The 24,367-nt window shown below is 39.8% G+C and overlaps 1 protein-coding gene across 4 annotated transcripts in view; it reads right to left on the reverse strand.

Moving 5' to 3' along the window:
* Positions 1-24,367, reverse strand: part of pkd1b (polycystic kidney disease 1b) — a 61,837-nt gene that overhangs the window by 21,942 nt on the left and 15,528 nt on the right. For 3 of the 4 annotated variants that reach the window (XM_015356090.2, XM_015356091.2, XM_015356094.2), the window contains 19 exons: positions 22,099-22,279; positions 20,648-20,856; positions 20,129-20,247; positions 18,467-18,614; positions 17,607-17,866; positions 15,548-16,312; positions 13,912-14,043; positions 13,187-13,362; positions 12,828-12,946; positions 8,385-12,034; positions 7,861-8,010; positions 6,368-6,505; positions 4,122-4,404; positions 3,327-3,555; positions 2,520-2,679; positions 1,993-2,145; positions 1,650-1,794; positions 921-1,478; positions 8-158 (listed from right to left, as the gene is read on the reverse strand). In XM_015356090.2, the coding sequence (XP_015211576.2) occupies positions 8-158; positions 921-1,478; positions 1,650-1,794; positions 1,993-2,145; positions 2,520-2,679; positions 3,327-3,555; positions 4,122-4,404; positions 6,368-6,505; positions 7,861-8,010; positions 8,385-12,034; positions 12,828-12,946; positions 13,187-13,362; positions 13,912-14,043; positions 15,548-16,312; positions 17,607-17,866; positions 18,467-18,614; positions 20,129-20,247; positions 20,648-20,856; positions 22,099-22,279 (7,726 nt within the window). The remainder of the gene's footprint in view (positions 1-7; positions 159-920; positions 1,479-1,649; positions 1,795-1,992; positions 2,146-2,519; positions 2,680-3,326; positions 3,556-4,121; positions 4,405-6,367; positions 6,506-7,860; positions 8,011-8,384; positions 12,035-12,827; positions 12,947-13,186; positions 13,363-13,911; positions 14,044-15,547; positions 16,313-17,606; positions 17,867-18,466; positions 18,615-20,128; positions 20,248-20,647; positions 20,857-22,098; positions 22,280-24,367) is intronic. The other variant, XM_015356092.2, reaches the window with a different exon arrangement.

Raw genomic sequence — 24,367 nt, forward strand, 5'->3', positions numbered from 1 at the left:
TACTCACAGAGGTGAAAGGAAGATGGTTTCTTCTACATGGCTTGTCTCCGAGGTAGAGGTCAGGAGGATGTCTCTCCTGAGTAAGTGTTGGTTCTCAGAAGGTGCAGGGTGGTCATCAATAAAGATTCTCACCATGGGGCTTCTCTCTGGCCTCAAACCTGTGGTCAGAGTAGTGCTTAGTGCAACACAGCAGCCATACAACCATGGTATCGTAGTTCCCTAATCCAGTTAGTCTTATACTGTAGGTCACCTATTTCTAAAGACTAAAAGCATCTCTAAGCTTTTAATGAATCATTCATTTTCTCATAAAATATCTCAGCATCTCAGTAAAGTAATCTGGTCACTTAATTCAATTCTGCGGGTCAAAAGTTTTTTTTCTCTTCTACGTTTTTCATTGTCCATCCCTTTTAAGAGGGCTCTATGTATAGTGTTTTAAAGAACAAAACTAAGGATTTTGTGCACTGCTACACTGGTAATACTGGAGAATTACACTAGAAATCCTGCAGAATTAACAAGCAATATGCTAGTGTAATACCTGTGTATTATTCTAACAATCTTTGACTGCCTGTTCATATTTTTTGGCATGTTTTCTCTGGAGTATTTGCAGCCCATGGTAATATGTTGTACCAATGGGGATGCTGAAATTCATTACTAACACTTTTGCCTCAGCTAGAGACCATAGCATCTTTAAGTTACTGTTTATCTATGGCATGTGATATAATATAGTCATTACAGGTCAATGAAGAGAACAGAGCTATAGACTCCCTGTTCCAATCTCCTACAGATTACATTACATTAAAGACTGAAATGTTCATTTTCATCAGTCATTATATTGCATGAGTTCTTTGCACTTTTAAATTAAGTTCAGGAATGTACCAAAACTATGGCCATGAAAGTAAAATGCAATTCAAGTACCTTACCTGGGTGCAGAGTGAAGTTAAAGGAGATGAACAGACCAGCTTTGGGATTTGTTTCTATGGCTTTCACTGTGAAATTGACTGACCCTTGAGGGTTGATGGTAAGAGCTGTGGTCCCATCAACTCCCTTCTGAGTTTCAAGCATCACATGGATGGCATTCTCTTTGGAAAGGTTGGAGATGGGAATGGGAAGGCCCTCTGGGGTGCTGAACTCCATGGCAGCCAGCTCTGTGGAAATGGGTGGGTTAGCAGAAAAGAGGTTGGCATCCATCTTCATGAGGATCTGGACGACCTCCCTCTTTTCTTTCAGCTGGTTGCTCAGCCCCTTTGGGATGTAGAACTGGCAGGGTGATGAAGGACTCGTGCACATTAAGTCGGCAGTCTCACTCCGGTGGCCCATGACTCTGATCTCAGGAGCAGTCAGTTTTAAGACCTCCTCTCTGGGGACCCGTGAGCGCATCAGAGAGCGCATGAGGTCCCCAACTAGGCTGAAGGCAGAGGCTGTGATCTCTGGGATCTTTGACGAGTCGGTGCTGTGACCTGCTGCAGCCATCAAGCCACCTGCAAGAAAGGAGAGCTGGTCAGCCAAACCCCAGTAATTTCAGCCACTGACCAGCATACTATTCTACATCAGCAGCTGAAGACACTCTAAGTAAGATTGACAGCTGACGTTCTCCTTAGTACATTCAACAGAGGCAGCAGCTTCATGAAAATGTCCCTTCCCTCTAGTACCCAAGATTTGCAGAACGTTGGTGCCCGTGGAAACGGGGGTGTCATCTCCCAACACAGTCTTGTCCTCAATCATTGCAATCATCTTCCTAGTGGCTTCAAGAGTCTTGATCTTGCATTCTCCACACACAAATTCATGGGGTACAGCCTGCAGACAAGATTGACAGTGCTCTAATCCAAAGATAACTTTAAAGGTCCAAAGAATAATGCAAAAGCCTAAAATAAAACATAATTACAGAAAATATTACTGAGGCTTAGAAACAAAGATATTATAGCATGGCAACTAAATTAAAATATAAGGTACAAAAGTATGTAGGAAATAGTTGAACCTAAAACCTATGCCCACCTGTTTGGCATAACCTACCACACACTGTGCCAGGGCAGAGCTAATCTGAGCCACATCGTGCATGGTGGACATGCTGAGAGAGGTCAGCACTTGTGTGATGTTGCTGCGGATTCTGATCAAGTCCTGACGGTCCCACTCATTGACATTTTGTATCTGGAACACAGATTCATATGATTGGAAAGAAAAATGCTAAATGACACAATAATTGTCCATACAAGCTGTAGTATACAATGGAATCTAGAAACTATTTTTATACTTTGTCAATAAAGTACTCTTTGTTTTGTACTGTCCTCCTTAAAGGAGGAATGATTCTTTCATGGAGAACTGTCCTACTAATTGGTTCTGTTTACTTTAATCATGTTGGATAGCTTATCTCCCTGTCACAAACTGTTTGATTCTCTTATGACACCAGTGATTACATTTAATATCCTCTCTATAAACTGAATTAATATATTGATATTTAATATACAAAATTAAAATTACTCAGTGAAATGATTACCAGCGACAACAAAACTGTCCACACCTACCTGGTTGAGCATGCTAGTAAGAGCAATAGAGTAGGGGATCACTTCCTGTGGGTTGCTTTGTTGGGTCATGTCCCACAGCTTTGATTGGCTCTTGTTCGTCAGCCATTCCATCATTCCCTGACTTTCCACAGGGAATACAGGCAGGAGCACGGTAAGGGTACTGGGATAACAGGAAGGACAGAGTTAGCAACCTAGAAAGGTGCAAAGGTGTAGGTCACCTGTGTAGGTCAAGTTGTTCAAAGGATAAGCAAAAGGAGTAACAACTACTACAGTTCTAGGGGAAGGTAATTCTATTTTTGAATCAAAACAATGCTGCATGTGTTTCTTAACAGGAACATTAAAAAAGCACTGTATTTTAAAGAGTTATAATAAAGTAAAGCAGCTATATAAGGATAAGCAGAATTATTGGAGACCACAGAGCCCAGCTGAAAACCAGAGACAAAAAAGGTGCCCCAGGGTTAGGGGTGAGAGCTGCTTTCCTAGATAATCATCTAAATGAGTCATAAATATGGCACAGAGTGGCTGTACTGTACTGAGCTGCTGAGCATTTAGTAAATGAGAAAACCAATTAACCACAAGTTGGTAGCTTCTTTTCAGTTGGCAGTATCAATTGCCAGACAACAACTGCAAACTTCTTCACAAAGTTATCCATTATAATTTTTCATTTCTACAGCTCATGATACATATAGACGATAGAGTCTTTGTCCTAATGATTCATGTACAAGACTCTATTTACAAATGTAATCTCTAAGACTTTTTATCAGAAGGACATCATTTAGACCAGAGTTCCACACTCCCTCTGCAGACCTGTTGAGAGCGATGACTTTGCCCCCAAGGGCATCCTCCACTTCAATCAGCACACTAATGTGAGAAAAACTGCTTGACTCTGTTGAACCCACTGGTACCAGTGTGCTGAATGTTGACTTGGTGCCTCTGTATAGGGTGAGAAGGTGGCACTGGTGGTATCTGTGCTGGCACACCTCTACATGCATGGTGTAGATCAGCTGAGTCAGGTCTCCGTCTTCATCCATCCAGCCTGCAAATAAAAGTTCAATGACTCAGCACATAGTATTATGTGTTTTATTGTGAAGAAGCAGTCATTTTTCTCTTTGTGATTGCCAAAATAAAAATGATTGCTTTACTTATCATAATAATGCCTTGAACTGGAAATCATGTAATTTTCACAGGACACAGTCACCATTTTTGAATCTACATCTGTTACTCCTTTTAAACTTCAAAACAACACCATCAGTTTGCTGTACCTCTATCCACAAAATGCACTTTTCTACAGCTGGAACAATAAATTAGGATAAAATAAACACAATCCCAAAATACCCATAGAAACACAAATGTTAAAGTTTTAAAATAAATGTTCAGCTGATGGGGTGAAAAATAGTGAATCCCCCCACTTCAACTGTGAGCTTTGAAATACATTACTTCCAGTACACATTTCAACATGCATGGCTTCAGGTCAGGGGATTTAACCCTGTCTGCTACCCAATGTAACCTAAAGCCAATGAAATCTGAGTTCCTTTAGCCTCTGCATGGCTACACAAGAAGAAATTTCTTTCACATTGCATGCAGTCTGGAGGCTCTCTGTACCTGAGCAGTGATAAGTGACAACAGTCTCGAGGAGATAGATGGTGCTATTGGGAGTAAGAGTGCAAATGCCTCCACTAGGGGGGTAGTTGGGTACTAATATGATGCTGGCAGATCCCCAGAATTCCTTAGAGGGGTGAGTAGCACTAAGGGTGAAGTTGTAGTGGACTCCGTTCTGCAGAACCCCTTTCCTTATGACTAAGTCTGGGAAGGAGTTCCCCGTTGTTGTCGACACATTGTTCAGTTCCAGAACCTCTCCATGTGATCCTTCAGCAGTCCACTCATACTGGGGACAGAACAACAACATCACAGTAAAGAACAAAAGTATTTTTTTCAGTGCCATACATTTGTATCACTAATTTCACTATGTTATGATGGTCAATCAAGCAATCTTTTTAAGGTTATGAATACGTTCACTTTACAAAAAGAACCAGTTTGCTCATGTATAAAACAAAATAAAACAAATTTTATTCTGGGCCAAGAAGTCATAAGAATCTTTTCTTGGGGTGCCTTGTCACAGATCAACCTGAGCATGTCTAAATCTATGACATGAGGTAAGATTGTGCACCAACTTTTACATTGGTACTTCAGATTGTTTCAGTTCATCAGAAACAATTATGTTCATTTATCAATTAAATTTAATAAACAATGTTTGTTAATTTGTCTTGCCCATTAATGATCCACCTTTATAATGATGGAATACCCATTAATCCTGTAAATACTTAAGATGTCATAATAAATACTTTTTGAGATATAGGATGCCTATATTTAGCAGAAACCATATAATGTGTCATAAAAAACATGACAATAAGATAATGCGCAATAAGCTAAAAGAAATTTAAATACATTGGCTTGCAAAAGTATTCAGACCCTTGCACAGTCTTTAAATTTTGTCTTGACACTTTGAAGTAGAACTGTAATTCACTTTATGATACACAACCTACTCCACAAATTGGAAAAAAAATAAAATAAAAATAAAAAAGTAAATAATATAAAATAAAATGGAAAAGTCATAATTGCACAATCTCTGTAATGTCCCTTAGTCAGGTGCTGAAATTCATTCAAACATGAATACGAAGATGAGTATAAAAACAACAACGATTAACATCACAAAGCCAATCATTAAGAAGTGAAAGGTACCAGTGACTGCCTAGATCAGGCTGTCCCTCCAGATTCAGCAGCCAGGCAAGGAGGAAACTGGTTAGGAATGCCACTCTGAGACTAACCACAACTTTGAAAGAGTCAGTGTTCAGTGGCTGAGATATGAGCAATTGGTCATACAGGTAGGTTAACAATATCCTGGTCCCTTCATAAAGGGGGCCTGTATGGCGCTGAAAAGGTAACATCTTAAATTCTGTATGGAGTCTGCTACAAAGAACTAGCATGGTGGTGACAGTATTATGTTGTAGTTCTGCTTCTCAACAGTGGGCACTACAAGAACTGTAATAATAAGAAAGAAAATCACCTTGTGAGTGGATCAGTCCAGAATCAAATCCTATTGAGAAATTTTCTGTGGAAAATTTGAAAACTGCTGTCTTTAAGCAATCCCCATGTCGCTTGCGAGAACTTGAGCAAATCTGCCAGGACGAATGGGAAAAACCTACACCAATCAAGTGTGTAAAATTGGGAGAGACTTGCAAAATGCCTGTGGCTATAATTGCTGCCAAAGGCCCACATACTTATAAATTTGACATTTCCATTTGTTCTCTTTAGTTTTTGGTGATATTCACTGTGACACATCAATTTCCCTACGGGATTAATAAAGTCTATCTATGGAAGCTATTTTACTCTCTGAAGCTTTCAGTTTGTCCATTGAGGGGTTGAATATTAAGCTAAAAATAAATGTGCAGAATTTTCAAATTATTGAAAACAAATTTATAAATTAAAAATAGGATACTTTATACAGTAGGAAGTGGCTGAATTTTCTTGCAAGTTTACTGTTCACTGCAAATCAAATTATTTGCAGATACATCCATTCATCCATGTGGACTGTTATCCACAATAGGCGAAAGGCAGGTTACACCCGGACAGGATGCCAGTGCATTATAGGGCATACAGAAGCACAAACACACACCATGGACATTCTCCCCAGAAGCCAATTCACCTACCAGTATGTCTTTTGATGCCACGGTGCCGCCCATTCGTAGATTCGTTCTACTCAACATTCTTTTCAATCAATAAGACTTGATAATGTTTTGAAGAAAAGAGTGCAAAAGAAACAGTACTAAAAAAAATATGGAATAACTTACAAGTGTTTCATTGCTGCAGCCCTTACACTGTCCAGACAGTAGGACATGGACACTGTGACTCACACGATAAGAGGACAAAGCACTGCAAGACCGGCACTTGATGTTCACTGGCAGGACTCTGCCAAGCCTCACCATCACCTGAAAGCCATGAGCACAACACAGGGTTTTAGCAAACAGCTCTCTAGCTGGAATTCTCCACCACAGCTTCTGACCCGTGTCCAGCCTGGGATGAGCTCTCTCTAACTCTCCACTCAGAAACAAGTCAATAATACAGTCAGTCTCACCAGCATTACAGTTTAACTACTGAAGCTTCACATTATCTGATGAGCAACCTTGGCAATCTCAATTATTCCTTTCTTTGGTTGACAGATCCATTCAGAATTAGTAAAGAATCAGTAAATGATTTTTTTTTTAAATAGTAAAGAGTTTGATTACTTTGCAAATACTGAGAATTGTGAACCATGTATTGCAATGAACAACATATGAGTTAAGATTTTTTTTTAATTTTACACACTTCCTTGTTTTTCCTATATGTTTAATCATGATTTACTTGTAATGTACTGTAGGACCCCAGGATAATCCTGATCAGGGGTCAGGAACATGCAGAATACAAGAACATACTGCACATGATCATCATCAGCTGGTAAAATAAATACAAGTGAAACATAAAACCTGTGTTTTATGTCAAGATAAAAACTTATAGGGAGAGCAATACATTAGAACATCCTTACCTGACACCAACTATTTTCAAAATGTTAGGTAAATGAAGGTTCAGTAGCTCTTCAGTAAATGGAATCATCACTGGGCAGGTAGTCAGTTCTTTAATGATGTTATTTTAAAGAAGTATAAAGATTTAATACTATTTTATATTTTTGTAAGTTACTAACAAAATTGGCCACTGATTCAGAGAATGATGACTTTTTGATGCATTTTAATGTTTCTTTGTGTGTAGATATTTCATATTAATTCTTATTTTGGCCAAATAAACTCTTCCAAAAAACATGATACCTCCCTAAAATCAATAAGTTGGTGTTATTTTTTATACTGCAAACTAGTCAAAACATTTATGAGCAGACATCATAATTTGAATTTAATAAAAGAAAAGAAAAAAATATTGCATCATTCCAAACTGAACAATAATTAACAGAGGGATTTTTAAATTGTGACTACGGTACACGTAATGTCAACTGGCAGGCCGCTGGATGGTGTGCCACTCCACCTAACATAATGCACTGTTAAGTGTGTGCTACACTTGCTTCAAACCAGAACTTCTGCACAAGGGAATGAGCAAATTATACAGGTCTTCCTTTAAAAGACCAGCCACTTTAGTTTCCCATTATATATCTGGGTTGAGGTGAAGTAAAAGATAGTCAAAGATAAAATGAGCTTTGAACCTGCTTTCATGAGCACAGTGCATCCAGTACATAATTAAAACCCCAAATACTCTAAATCATGTTATACTGGAAATCTAGTGGGGCGAATAATAGACTCACAGACTGGGTTGTGGAGGCTGGAAGTTTCCCTGCTTTGAAGACAGTAAGCGTAAAGACATAAAGAGCATTAGGCTGAAGGTTAAACCTGGAGAGGATAAATGTGCTGCTGTTGTTCAGGATGCTGGGTCTGAGCGAGGATACTGTTGTATTCTGCAAGGAAAGAAAAGACAGTGAACACAGTGAAACAATCTCAGGGTGAATTCACAGGCTACAACATTCACATTAGTGGAAATACTGCAACCTCTCTTTCCACACTGCAAAGTACCAGAAAAATTAAATAGGAGCAAAATCACATTAATTTGAATTCTACTGTTCTGTACTGTTTGTAGGTCAGAATTACAAATAACACTCAAGTGTAGCTAAACTTATGTTTTCTCTCAGGGTTAAAATGCAAAAAGTAAGAGAGTTTAGCATGTAGAAAGTGTGTTTTCTAACATTTTATTTTTTACCAGTTTTGATTGAAAGGTGCTTAGTACTTAAATACTAGTTAACAGATTGGTGAACCACAAGAGGAAGAGTCTTACCTGAACAGCATAGCTCCAGAAATACTGCAGGTCTCTATCTTCACCTCCCACAATGTCAGGGTCATGTGATCCTGAGCCATCCAACAGCAGATCCTCTTGTGCTGCCCAAACTCTATGAGAGCCACCTTTGATAAGGGCTACCAGCTGGCTCTGCAATACTGTGATATTCACACTCTTAGACTGCAACAAAGGAGTGCCCTGAAGAGCAGCAGTGAACCTCAGGCAGTAGGAGCCCACTTCAAGTGTTAACTTGGGCAGAACCAATAAAAGGGAAGTCACGTCAATATTCTGCAAGGGCTTCCTGTCTTTCTCTAGGCAGTCTGGACCCCAGAATGCCTCCCATAGGTAGCCAGCCTTGTAAGCAGTGCAACGTTGAAGATCCACACTGGCTTCAAAGTAACTAGGTCTGGACTTCAGGATCCTTGGTTTTCCCTGAATAAGGTCAACCTTTGGTACATTACATTCCAGCTTCCTAATATTAATGAACAACTGTGTAGTGAAGTTGCTGACATTGTTAAAGATAGTCACTTCTGCCAGATATCTCCCAGGAGTGTGATAGCGATGGATGGCTGTGCTGTTCCTGTTAACAACTGTCTTCCTGGAGTCACCAAAGTTCCATCTGTAAAGTAAATCGCTGCCTTCCTTTACAAGGACCCAAAATTCAAGAGGTTGGTGAATGAAGACATCTGTCAAGTTAGAAAACATCTCTCCATGAAGGACTGGGGATTGCACACTCACATTTTCAGTCAAGGACAGAGAGCAGAAAGCATTGCTGGCCACAATGGTTGCAGTAAGAGAGCCATTGGCTGGTGGGGTATAAAAGACTTTTGCCCCAGCTGCTTGCAAAAGAGGGTATCCAGACAATTGAAAAGTCCACTGGTAATGCACTTGAAATCCACTCTGGAGCTCTGCTTGGAAGCTCACTTCTTTTTTGGCCTCCAGAATATGAAAGCAGCAATTTACTAGGCGAAGCCCATGAATTTTCTCGACTATCTCTACCATTAGAACTGTAGCAGAGGAGCTCACATGGTTTCTGGCTCTTACAGTGACTGAGTGATTGCCAACTGGAAGGTCAGATGTCATGTAGGTGTCCGTTTCAAGATTAACCAGGTAATTTAGAGTGGGAAAGTTCAAAGAAAAGTGAACATCACTGCCTTTCAAGATTGTCACCTTAAAAACAAGTTGATCTCCTTCACAGAGTGTGGAGTGGCTAGCGTTTACTGCCAGCCCCTGGATTGTGTCCTGAACTATGACTTCATGGGCTATCTCTTTCCAGCTTATATTGTTTGACACATTGAGGGACACTAGGTATTTTCCAGCCTCCTGAAAGGAATGAATAACTGACTGATTGTACAAAAGGGTAGAACCAGTTCTCCTAGAAAATTTCCACTCCCATCTCAAATCATTTCCTTTTTTTACATACCCTTCAAGTGCCACAGGTGAGTCTGATGGGACATAAAATGGACCTAGGGTACCCTGGATGAGAAAACCCACTTCACTTACTTCTTCCTGGACACTGAGCTGCTTGGAGCCTTCACTGGAGCCCAACATGTTGGTCACAGATACTTTAATGACAACAGTGCCAATGAGTCTATATGCGTGAAAAAGAAAGGATTCATTTGACAGTAGAGGAGAGTGATTTGAGTCCACACGCCAGATATACTGAAGGTCTGTCCCAGTATCCACACTAACCATGATCTTGATGGGCTTACCCAAAGGTACAATATCTCCTTCTGTTAATACCTTAACTCCTGCAATGCGCTCCACAGCCCTAAGCAAAAGACTGCTATTCACCAGTCCCAAAGGGTTTCTAGCTTTTAGGATCACCACAAAGTCTCCAGGAGTATCAGTATGGAGAGTGACGTTTTCCCCTTCACTTAGAGGTCTGTTGCTTGCATTCTGATAAATTAACCACTCAAAAGTCACATTAGAACCCTGGGCCACAGATGCAGAATACCTAACATTTGTTCCAGTTGGAATATACCTTTCTGAAATCAGATCCTGACTCTTGATACTTAATCCACATATTCTCTCATATGCTTCCATCCTAATGGTGGCTTGCTGTTTGCTAATTGGATTTTGGGCAACCACTGAGATGTTATAGACACCTGCTTTCGAAAATATGTGCTTAAAAGTTGATGTTCCCAGCTCAGGTGTGAAAGATGGGTGAAACAACCAGTAAAAACTAACATTTACCATAACGTTTACTGTAGCTGTTATTACCGTCTCTTGACCCACTTCAACAACAGGCCGATCGGTGATCAGAACCAAGTCAGAAATGGGGATCAGCACATTGAATTCCGATGTGACCCTTTCCCTGCTGACTGCATTCAATGCTGTAACGGAGACGTTAAACCGTCCTGGAGACGTGTAGACATGAGAAACCGTTTGTCCATGTCTAATATAAGATCCATCACTGAAATCCCACTGAAATGTGACATTGGTTCCTGAAGAGGCTTCAGCCATGAATGCGTAAGACTTGTTAACAGCCACAGCCCCAGGGGGCCCTCTATCTTGTTTCATAATTAATTCCCTTACTGGCATTAGCACAATTACCAATACTGTGGCTGTCCTGTTGCTCACATTATTGCTTACTACCACTTTCACATGATGGGACCCTTCTTCTTTAAAAATACAACAATAATTTGAGGAACCCATGGTGGGTGATCGGTTGAAGAAATTTGTGTACCACAGAAACTGGTAACTCTGTTGTTCATCTGGCTTTGGAATTACAGAAGCATTGAAACAAATCTCCTGCCCCACTGCTGCCACAGAATGTGAAGAGTTTATTGCCAAAGAGGTTATGAGATCTTCCATACAAACTTCAGTTTGATATGAAGCTGACCTTACTGGGCTAAAAGCTGTGATGTTCACATAATAGATACCTGGGCTGGCGTAACGGTGAACAGCTGTGGAATTTCCCTGGACAATAGCCAGGGGACTTCCATCACCAAATATCCAGTGAAACGTCATAGCAGATTCTTTCCCAGACACCAAGGCTTGAAAAGGAACCTCACGTCTGGCCACAAAGCAGCCTGATGGAAGGATTCCACCTATGATTAGTCTGTATACCTCCACACTAATTGATTGAAAAGAATGACTGACGGGATTGTCCACAGTAATCCTGGCAGAGTAATTCCCAGCAGACTTGTAAATGTAGGAGATCGAAGCATCTGAAACGTTAGAAAACACATGCCCGTCACCCATGTCAAAAGTCCAAAAGAGTCTGGTACCTGATGACACAGTTCCTTTGAGAACTGTAGGGGTCCCCAGTTCATTGGGTCCATTGTAACTTAATTTGAGACCTGCGATTCTTTCTACAACTTCCACAGCCATCCAGGACCTCCATATGTTGAACATGGTATTGGCAGTTACTGTGACATTGTACACACCTGCTGTTTTGAAAGTGTGGCTGACTTTGGAATTGCATTCCTTAATTTCCTTGGAGCCATCAGCAAAGTTCCATAGATAACAAACTCCATAAGTGGAAGGTCTTGGAAGAGCTCTTAGCTCAAAATCCTGGTTGACAGCAGGGTAGGCTGGAGTTAGGAAGAGGGATAGCCCAGACAGTGGACTCTGCACCATTACTAAAACAGCCTTCTCTGTCCTGTCATAACTGTTAAAAACTTCAACCCGTACACTGTAGTTACCTGAAAAGAACACAAAACAATAAATTTCTCATTAACATTCTTCAAAATCAGGAACAGCTTCCAAAAGTACTTCAGTTGATCTTTTAAAAGTTTAGAGGGAGATTTCTAATACTTTTCACAGAAATTAAGAATTTATTTTCCAACATCTTAAATGGCAATGTACTGTAGGTTGTTTGAATCTATGAAGAGTGCATATAAAATATAATGCAAATGCAATTCTCACTTACAATTAGAAAGTGAGAAGTTACTTCTCACAATTAGAAAGAGAAAACTAAACTATTAAAATTCATTCCAAAATGTTATAAAAGAAACCACTAATAAGTGAATGCCTGTTACTGTCATTTTGAACCAACCTTATGAACGTCACATGAAATGACGAAAAGCCTATATGTTCTTATATACTTTTCACATAAACTTTATATTCTTTGTCTCTCTTGACCTTGTAACATAAACCTTTTTGGGTAGAAACTGCTTTATTAAAAAAGCTTCAGTTAAAAAATGTCAGTGTGATTATATAATTTACTCTTGGCATTAGTAACCTTCAACACATTATCAGCTTGAACATGTGGATATAGAGGCTTGACATTAGAATCTACCAAGTACATACAATTTGTACATGTTTATAAAGTATACATCACTATCATTAACAAAACTGTCATAAATGTGTGTGATTTTTACAAAACATAGCTGTACCGAAAGCATGAAGGCTGTACATTTGATTCCTAAATTAGAGTCATAAATTGCACACATTCAGTATTTTAGTGGGTATCAGCATTTTCAGTGGCAGTTTTACCTGGCTGAGTGTAGATGTGGCTGGCAGAGTCCTGTAGGTAAATCTGTTTTCTCTGATCAGCATCATATGGGGGAGAGAAAGAGTGGCTCACAGCTGGGATGTCATCTCCAAAGTCCCATCTGCAGAGTTGGAGAGAGCATGACTAATGCTGCCACAGGATTTCTTGCCATTGCGACATTAACATAAAATAGGTTAATTTTTTTCATATTTAATTATTCTAATCAATATTTATGTATAAGGGCAGCAAGTTGGCACAGTGGTTAGCATGTTGCCTTGTTGACATTATTTCTACCTCCTATTCACATCTGCTTAGAGTTGTCAAGTTACTTATCTGACATCAAAGAAGGTAAATAGTAAACCTGAATGTGACGCCAATGGACACGTCAACTTTCACCCTGAAGACAAACACTTGAGAGGTGTTGACAGCCATGACCTCCGCAACAGAGAGGAACACAGGATCTTCTAGGGGCTTCATAAGATCAGCTGTGAGCTTCACATCCAGGGACTCTGAGCTCACTGGATTCTCTGCTGTTACCTGACATCAGAGAGGAAATCACAGGTGTGCACAGGTAGCAGCACAGTACCATTTGAGACAGAATGCTTAGCAAGTTTATGACAGTGAAATTCCGTTTCACACAGGAAAACAGAAATGGATGAAATCCCTGAATCAAATAGCTAATGACTACCAAATAGCCTCTCCTCATTTATAACATTATTTATTTGAATACAAATAAATAAGGACAGAAATAATAAACAGATGGAAGATTGAATTTTGCATTTATTTTGCAATCAGAATAATCATTATCCATGTAGATCTAGGTTCTCCAAAGTTTTTTCAAGACAGGTATACCCTTCATCTCCAACCTTAACTAAGATTATGGCCAGCATCATTTGGGATTCAGAAGCACTGCTAATCTCATTAGTATATAGTCTCTTGTTTGTTTGATAGAATTTGTAGTCATATTGTAGGTACTTATCAGTATTTTCCCCTCTTAAATATAAATGCTCTACGATTCAGTCCTAATACCTTGTATTAACATGTCAATTTATTGAAAAATTCAAAATTGTTGTGTCATTCACTCACCTTTAGGTTATACACAGCAGGTTTTCGGAATACTACACTATATGTCTGCCCGTGATAAGCAAACAGAATCAAGTCATCTATGACCCAGGTGTAGGTGACTGAAGAACCACTTCTGACTGATGCTCTGAATTCCTAAATGAATGAAAAGAGTATTTTAAAATACATTTTCACATTATGAAGTGAAAAGTGTTACAGGGACTTCATGATTTTCAAAGCAGCCTATTCTTAGCAATTCCAACAAACAGATGCAGGGCCATAAATATATCTACTTTTGTCTATTATTGCATAATATTAGCTCACTCTAATTAGTAATACATTCCATCTATAGTTTAAATTATGCTGTCATTTACCCCATGTTCTCCTGGAATTCAGAAATGATTTAATAACATTTACAGTATTTCACATTAAAGAAACTGAATCTCTGTTTAGTGGAATTAAAATGTGGGAGTCTACTTCTCAGTATATATATATATGTAAAGTATAGGTATATTTTATTTTTAATCTGAAGAGTTTAATTATTAACCTGTTAATAAAAACTGATCTACCGTATACCATACCTAGTACTTACTATCATGTATACTCCTTAGATCTACTGATTATATCTTCTAAATGTACCTTCACAAAATAAATCTACTACACGTCTACTTAACACAGAGATTACACAGAGCCACAGTTTACCATTCTGATGCACATTAATTTATAAATATATACACATTACATATCATATTATATATTATAATAACTAAATAAGTATAAAATATATTTTGTGTATCATAAAACTGTACAGATTTCAAGCAAAAAATGAAAGAGTTATTTAAATAGATCAAACCATCTATGCACAGCATGGTTAATATGTAATAAGCAGGAAGCAAGCTTAATAAGAACAATTATTTAATATACCTCCAATATGCAACACTCAATATTGCATGGCTAAGTAAACAATTTTATAAATCTGCGAGTTCCACAGTCTTGACTTCTACAGACACAGAAAGTACAGAACTCTCGCTGTAATTAAGGCATTAAAACTGCATGAGGAAAAAGGAAATAAAATAATCCTATTCCTTACTAAATCACTGTTTAAAATGAATGCTGAACAAATTTGATTATATTTCCCTATTAAATGAGTTGTTAAATTTTATAATAAATTCTTATACGGGTGTACTGTAGTGATCTTGATCTAAATGTGTTTTATATATGGGACTCACTTCATCCAATACTGATGTACAGTACTTACCTAGGTGACACAAGGCTAGCAGTCCTGCTACAAAACACATCAGAAAAGAAAAGGATTTCTTTTGATGTCTCCTGTACTAGTGCTGACTAGGCCCAGTTGAGATCTGATGAGATCAAACTAGAAGCTGGCAACTCTGCTGCCTTGTGTCCATCCACACATTTTCTAACCTTTTTATCCAACACAGAGTCGCAAGGAGCTGGAGCCTATCCTGGCGAGCAACAAGTGCAAGGCAGGATGGGATGCCAGTCCATTGCAGGCTATCATGAGTGCTTTAGTTTAAAAAAAACTATATAAAACAAAAAGTTAACATAAAAGCTACCTTCAAAATATCATTTACATATGTATTATCAACCACTGTAAAGCTTCTATAATATAGATGTTAATCTGCATTTTTCGACATACCTGGGATACATCCACTAACATCCTCCGATCCCCCTGTGGTTTCATCCTGAGCCCTTGTACCTCCTGGTGAGACTGCAGTACCACAGAGAGGTTCTGTGCACTGACTCCATTGGAGACAGAGATATTGAGGATCTGGGACACTGGCAGGGCCACAGTGGCATAGGCATATGAGAACCAGGTGTCTGGGGTGGTTCTTGTACATCCTGGCACATAGGCAAGCAGAGCAGATGGACAAGAGGAGTTCAAGGCGATCCCACTGCGCAGAACAGGAGCTGACCAGGAGCTGGTAGCATTGACCCCAGACAAGATCTTGATCACAATAAGCGTGGGCTTGTTCACTGGAATGTGTATCATTCCTCCGACCGGAAGTGGGTGGATGATTTGGAGCCCCCATACCGGTGTGCGAACATCCACAGTGCAGCAGGCTGTAGTGCTGCTCACAGGGTTGCTCACTGCGATGCTGTATGTGTAGGAGCCCGGGTCCCTGTGGCCTGTGCTGAGTGGTGAAGTGACAGCATATCCCTGCAGGCTGTCAGAGTACAGCACTCTCAGGTCGCACACCACCTCGTCCACCCACACAGACTGACTGGGCTGGGCAGACACCCCCCCTTCCAACCAGCCTGTCCGGCGCAGGGAGAGGTAGCTCTGACGCCAGGGGGAATCATTGCTCGGTGGGCACTGCAGGAAAGACCCTGCGCCAGCATCGTGCTGCACTGCCAGGATGTCGTCTGGAAAGATGTTAATCTCCCGCTTGAGGAGGAGGACCTGGGAGAATACAGCACTGTGATAAATATCTACAGCATTCCTCAACATATTCTCCATACCGAATCAGGAGCTTTCGTTGTAGCATGCATGAAAATGTTCAGGGCATAACAGCCTTTTCTCACATTTTCAAAGAGTGAGGCAAACCATTTTCTAACAATGAAATTATGTTTTGAGTTTTTTTTTAATATTCCACTTTGGGCAATTCTGCAGTTGTTTCAGTTATGCTTACTTAACATCAGGTTTGTGATTAAATGTGAAATCACCTTAGTGTTCAGAGGCAATGAAGAGTAGCCTATGATAGAGAATCTCTACTTTAATACTACACCGTCCTTATTTTTCTTGTTACTTTCTCCACAAGATCAGTTCATACATATATTTACAAGACATACTGACCGGCGTCCAAAAGCACACATGTGAATCAAACACAGGAGCTTAAATTGGGATCAAAAGCTTCCTTGGATCTCTCATACAAAGTGAATGTACAGCTGAGATGTAATCCCTCCAGCAAGTACTCGGTCTGCCCTGGGGTCTCTTCCCAATGGAAAATGTTTGGTACAACTCCATCAGGAGGTGCTTAAACCATTTCAACTGGCTCCATTTGATCCAGAGGAGCAGTGACTCTATTCCAACTTAATCCTGAATTGCTGAGCTCCTCACCCTGTCATGGACAGTAAGCCCCGCTGCCCTATGGAGAAACCTCACTCCCACCACTTGTACCCGCGAACTCATTCTTTCAGTCACTAGCCAAAGCTCATGATCGTAGGTGAGGATGGAGATGTACTGTAGATTAAAATGAAAACCAGGTGCTTCATCACAAAACTCAGCTTTCACTTCCCCACCACTATTCACTATAGCTTCCATACGTCTGCAGCCACAGCAGGTACATGTAAATCTCACTACTCAAAAAGACCCCAAGGTACTTACATTTCTCCCAGGAGGGGTTATTATAATTAATGCTTGCTTAAAATAAATGTACTCACCTGTACACTATATTTAAAGCTAACCTTTACGGAATGTTTCAGTTCTTTTGCTTATTTTTATTCATGACAATGAAAGTGACAGCAACAACTAAAGCAGAGCTGTCCCTAAAGGTAACAAAATATAGAGTTTCAACTCGAAAGGAAACTTTTCGATTTAGAGATACTATGGAATAATTCACATATAAAATAATATAGGTGGAGGATATTTCAGGTGAAGTATAAGTCTGTTTAAAGAAGGAAGCGAGTCTCTTAGGTAGCAGTGAGCTACCGTGTAGAACCGGGGAGGTGTCTGATCAGCACACTCACACACTCACATTGACGTGCACTTGCTCTGAGCTGTGGGGCAGGCTGAGGGGCAGGTCTGCTACGAGGTGGTAGAAGGGTGGGGTGGCAGTGTGGCGGGGAGGCCTCCCAAAGGACTGGCCCTGGGGTGTGTAGGAACTGCAGGGGCTGGACAGCGGCTGGCAGCTATCCTGTAGGTGGCACCACTGCTGCCCTCTGGCACAGCCTCCAGTGGTGTTGCAGAGGGGCTCTGTGGAGCAGCAAGCGAAGGGGTTGAGCAGGACACTGCAGCCTGAGGAGAAGGACAGCATACAGTCAGCATGCAACGCAATCTGTGACCATTCTTAACACAGCTTGCTGTTTCTTGCCTTGTATATAACATAATGTAACATAGCTCATATAAGGATTAATAATTAATTGAGTCCCCTTGGACAATGGAATCAGACAAATAAATTCCTAAAAAATCTCAGCAACAAAATGTCTGCAAATAAGAATTAAAGTAGTCTATCAGAACATAATTAAATCAAATTTTAAATCGTTTTTTTAAAGAAATGTATATTGCACTTTGAAAACTTTTAAAATCTCTAAGGGTATTAAGCAAAAAAAAGTATGAATTCATGTTAATTATAATATACAGAAAAACTGCAACATCTTTGTGAAGAAGGAAAAATTAGAAATCTAATTGGGAGTGATAGCATTACATTAAAATGTAATGAAACTAAAGTAAAGAAACTGGATATTTCTTAAATTGCTCAAGAACCATGAAGTCAGTAATCAACAAGAAGAGGAGCTAGCACATACTGTAGTCATGCATATGTACAGTAATTCAGTCAGTAGAAAGAGCCTGACTAGTCATGAGTTCCAGTTTGAAAGAAGAGGCGCTGTTTTTTACCTGGTGGGACGAGGTGCTGGCTGGGGCTGCAGTAAGGGCGAAGGACCTGGACTCTCGCTCGAGTCTGGTTTTTAATAGGCTGGATCACAAACTCTACTGACACCACTCGCCCAGCATGGCTGAACCACAGGCCTGGAAACAGCATCACCTAAAACAGAGGGAGTAACGAGGGCAAACAGAAAGAGCAACATGTAGAGGCAATTATACACTGAACCCTTATTCTCTAAAATATTCCTTGATATGAACAGCAGATTCAATGTATCAGGTAATATCCATAGCACTGCATGATCTGGTGAGTAAGGTATAGGATTCTGATCTGGCACTGGCTTGCTTACAATACATTGCACAAAGTGCAATGAGTCCAAGAAGCTGCAGCAAGGCAGTGATGGGGTTGGAAGGGACACAATGTGATGAATCCCAGACAAGGTATGCTTAATATTCTTTGGGGGTGAGAACACATGACAGTTAACTGAGAGAAACTCATGAAAAACTATTGTTATTTCTGAAGAAAAATGAAATTGGAACCCTTTAAAACCGGGAAATCGTAATACCAGTTTTAAAACAACAACACATTTTAATAATATACAAACGAAAAATGGAAAAGTCATTATTGCATAAGGTGGCAGTCTGGTGGCACAATAATATTGCTGCTACACAGCTCTTGGGCCAGGCGTTCAATTCCTGCTTTCCATGTGTTCTCCCCATTTTCATGCGGGTTTCTCCAGATCTCCCACAGCCCAGATGCTGGTAGCTTAATTAGCCCTGTTGTGAGAGTGCGGTTTTGTGATTGTGCGTGCCCTGTAATGGTGTCCAAACCAAGGTGTATTTTGCCTTACACCTCCTGCTTGTCAGGATAGGCTTCAGCTCTCCCCACATCCCTGCATAAAGTGGTTAGAAAATGAATGGATGATAGAATAAGTATTCAAAATGTTTTCTTGTGGCAAATCTAAATTAGTTTAGTGTGGAGCGGTGGCACTGTGGCTAAGGATCTCGCCTGTGGCTGGAAGGTTGCTGGTTCAAATCCTATGCCCAGCAGGGGAATCCAACTCTGTTGGGCCCCTGAGCAAGCCCCTTAGCCCCACCTGCTCCAGGGGTGCTGTATAAATAGCTGACCCTGTGCTCTGACCCCAAGCTTCTCTCCCTGTGTGTGTGTCTCATGGAGAGCAAGCTGGGGTATGTGAAAAGGAAAATTCCTAATGCAAGAAACTGTATACAGTTAATAAAGTGATCTTTAGGTAAACAAAAGTGCCTTAACAAATCACACAATTGAGTGGTTTCTACCTGGCTGCAGTAATTGTTCTCATTATTTCACAGTACATACTGTACACCTTCCTCTGTATAGCCCCTCAGTTTAAAAGTTGAAGGAGCTTATAAAACAGCTCAGAGATAAAGTTGTACAAGGACACATCATATTATGACACCATAACACATGTCAATAGACGTGTTTTTATTTAGGAAACTAAATGGGTTCATAATTAACATAACTTGGTAAAAAATAAACAACCTGAACACGTCAAACGCAGAAGTCTAATTCTTCTTTCACATGGGGTTTGCAGAAGATTAATGTCTTGCTTTACTTCTCACCTGAAGTGCACTTATGTAAAACAAATGACAAAGGCCATTTGTTTGGTACCTGTTGGTACCTACTGTATGTCAACTTACCTCCACATTGCTCTGTCCCAGACCAGGGGGAGCAGGGAGCACAGACAGATTGTTCACTTTGTAAACACCTGTCATTACTGGGACTCCAGCCAGGAATGTGTCAGGACCAGGCAGGAGAGCTGTAGGGACAACATGTTGGGTCAAAATCAGTTATGCTTTGAACGCTGAGGAGAAGGAGATAGGGCCACAGAACTAGTTCTGAAGCCTTTTAACACTTTTACAGCTGGGTTTTTGTGCATGGTGATTTAGGATTTTCCAAGAACTGTTGGAATAAAATTTAGACTTTAAAAACTGCATTAAAATTTCTATTTTAATTTGATAGGATCAGAAAAACATTCTTTACAAGATTCAGGCTTTCATTAATAATTTAGATATAGATAAGTAACTTACTGATTTACAGATCTTGGGACATCAGTCTCAACAACAAGGCAGTGTACTTGGTTGCAGGTGCTCATGGTTTTTGTATAAAGTACAGTTTCCACATACATTCATAAACCAAAGACAATGACTCAGTATTACCTGATGTGTGTTTCTCACAGATAAATGGGATTTTTGTACCACAGTCAGTGCTTTTCCAAAGCCCCATTAAGCTCATCATCATCTGGACACAGCCTTTCTGGTTTTTATTAGCATTTCCCCAGTTATGGAACACATCTGCTGGAGCCCCATCAACCCAGACTGGCTTGACAGAGGTCCCATCTCTGAGCCCAATCCAGACATTGTCAGTCCTATCCAAACACACAAGCAGCACATTGTATAGCAGAAACACACCACAGGACATTTCTACAGATAGGGTACTCAACACGTAGAGAAAAATGGGCATTATTCAAAAGATTACACCCTCAGGGGATATACAGGACATGTTTAACATGACACAAGTCAAATAAAGCTTCTATTTTGAACACACATTTTATTCAAACATGCTTATGTAAGCTAATAGAGAAATTATGTATCAAAAGCTAAGCCATCCACAAGGACGCGGCACACAGTAAAGCTGTGTAAGCTGCCCTTATTTGAACAATTTTGTAAAATGATGGAAAATCACATTAAATAGTAATATACATGTACCTTTGATCTAAAATGAGAAAACAAGAAGTGATATCCTGGAAGCCAGTATAATCCTTTTTCTAACCACTATATCCATTACAGGGGAGCCAGAGACTGTCCTAGCAAGCAACAGGTATAAGGCAGTGTATATTCTGGACAGGATGCCAGTCCATCACAGGGCAAACAGACACAAACAAGCACACACCCACACTGGTGCCAGTTTTACTGAAGCCCTTTAACCTATCAGCCTGTCTGGACTGAGGAAGGAAACTAGAGCACCCAAAGGAAACCTACTGTACATGAACTTGGGGAGAACTTTCAAACTCTAGACAGATAGCACCCCAGGTCCAATACTGTGAGGCAGCAATGCTATCCACTGTGCCACAATGCTGCCCTGTATCCAGTACAAACCCTAACACAAACAAAAGATCCTGACAAAGAACCAATGATCAGGACCTGCACCAGACCACAACTTGTGAGTTTATCTTAGATGTGAACTCTTGTCAAGTGGTTCTCAGATGAGCCTCTAAACGTAGTTCTAGAAGACACTAAATATAAGCAACTCCTTAACAAATAAGAAAAACAGTGAATATAAATATAAGAGGAAGGTTACTACTAAGTGGAGGCCATTCCTCAGATCAAACTTGTTTGGATGTGAGCAGCTAATTGATCTCATCTACCCAGGCAACTGGCTCAACAACATGACTGAGTAGCTTGTTACAGATTCCCACATTCCTCCTGTTTTCAGTTTTAAATGCAGTATTAATGGTTTTACAGAAAACCAAATGGCTTTATGACAATATCATTTTTTCACACATCTTCAATTTATGGCTACAACTGTGGTCCAACTCCTTCGCCTGTACCTTTGTGAGAGTGAGCAGCCTCAGACTGGTGAAAGCAGTGATGGAGAGCTGGATACTCACAAGGGGAAGGTTTGCTGAAGGAAGCTCTGGATGTCAGCACTGCTAACTACAGCCAGGTCTCCCCCTGTCGTCTGCTGGCAGGTCCGTCTTGCATCCTGCCAGGACTCCTGTGTCTGGACAAGCCAGTAGCAGTGCATATTGGTCAAGTGGATCCGACTGCCTCTAGGGCAGATAGAATGAACTGAGAAAGAAAAACATACAGTAATTGATGATTAATATTCACTATCAATTAATAGTGCCAGTAATAGTTTTCACCTTGACAATATTTCCCCCAATCACGCATAAGAGACATAAATAATGTAATAATAATACATTGTCCCCATGACCCTCTATTGGATAAAGTGGTTAGAAAATGGAATGATGGAATAATGTATTGTTGGAGACTAATTTTCTTATTTACACTATTATATTTCCCTGATTCATAAAAGCATGACACTAATTTTCTGTGTTCCGTAAGTATAGTTATGAGTTAGTTAGTACTTAGAAACAAGTACAAACTTATTCAAAACGTTATATGAAATTTATCATCTGTTGTATTGATTTGATCATGCATACATTTTTCTCTTGTAGCAACCTATAAAACTAAGTATATTTTATTTTAAGGATCATAAGCAGTGTTAGAGTGACAATCATGGGCAAACACCTTGAAGATGGTTTAAACTAGACAAAAGTACTAAGTATTACATGCAAGAAGGAAAAAAACTATAAATACAAAATGGGGAACCCTGAACTAGAAGAGGCTACTTTTGAAAACAAATAAAATATATTGCTGTTCTGGAATTACTGTGAAGAAGAGCAGTTAGATTCTTTATGCAACTAAAGTCAATGTCTTAAACTGTCAGGCTAAAAGAACAGGACCTTTTTAGTCTTAAACAGAAAAGACTACAAGGGAACCTCATACAAGTATTCAAAATCCTCTAAGGCACTGACAACCTCATCCCAATGAACTTCTTCAGAATCAACAGAGAAACACGAACCAGCACACACTGGTGAAAACTAGATGTAAGTGACTTTAAAAACTGAGATCATGAGGACCTTATTGAAACAAAGGGTCATGGAAGTCTGGAACAAGACTACCCAACTATGCTGTTGAAATAGATACCCTGTCTACTTTCAAGAACTGGCTATATTAAGTCATTGGATTCTTTAGTTAGTAACAAATGGACAGATGGGCTAAATGCTTTCCTCTCATTTGTAACCTATCTTATGTTCAAATTATGTTCTTTTAATTTCTGTAGATGATCTAATAGCCAGGATTTTAAGGAAGATCACGTAAATTAAAAAGGTGAAAAAACTGTTTTGGTATTGAAAGAGGTTGCCCGGCAACCGTTAAGACCAAGCACATAAATTTGTTCTAACAAAGTCAGTGTCTTATCACTATGGTAAATGGAAACACTTTTCAATGGCCACTGTAAAATAATTGCAAAAAAATAGGTGCTATAAAACCCATCAGAGACATCAGCCATGGTAAGTCAATAGTGCAAAAACAGTTATTCATGATCAAATGCATTTCAACGGTAATGCTTGCTGATAATAGCTAACATACAGTCAGCATGTTTCTGTTTCACATGTACACCATTTGTAGATACTGGATTTTAACCCCAATTTAGCTAAACTTCACTGTAGTAGAATATAAATTGTACCCAGTGACTTCTTCTGAAAGTTATCTTCAGATAATTTGTGTTTTAACAATATACAAAGATTTGTTTGTAAACGTGTAACCAGTGCTCCACAAATTTGTAATGTGATTTTCGAGTCCTTGTACTCCCGAACTCTGTATCCTTCATTTAAATCATTACATTCTTCTGTTAATGACTGCTTTATATACAGTAAACAAGTCAGGTTAATTTGGGAGACAGAAGCAGAAGTAATTCTCAACCGGTATACTGCATTACTGTTGTCTCATTGAGAAAACTGCTTCAGGTTTTGTCCAGCAAACAGCGCTGCTTTGGAAAGAAGCTTGAGCAGTGAGTGCCGAGTCAGACTGAAAGGCATGGGGAGACGGCCGAGAAGAGGTGGGTCTGTACTTGGAGCAGAAAAACTCCCGTCTGAGGAAGGGAAGGAAAGCTGTACAGGACTTACAGTAGGTCACATTTAACAGACAACAGACTATGGTCTGGTCTGGTACATTCTGACTTTGAAAGCAAAACAAACCATTTATCAACATAATCTCAAGTTTCCTAGATAACTATATGCAAAGGAGCATGCACAAAAAAAACAGAAAAATAAGAAAAGCATGAAACATCCTATGACGCAATTGAATTTAAGC

This window comes from Lepisosteus oculatus, chromosome 9 (genome assembly GCF_040954835.1).
Source record: "Lepisosteus oculatus isolate fLepOcu1 chromosome 9, fLepOcu1.hap2, whole genome shotgun sequence".
Classification (NCBI taxonomy): domain Eukaryota; kingdom Metazoa; phylum Chordata; class Actinopteri; order Semionotiformes; family Lepisosteidae; genus Lepisosteus; species Lepisosteus oculatus.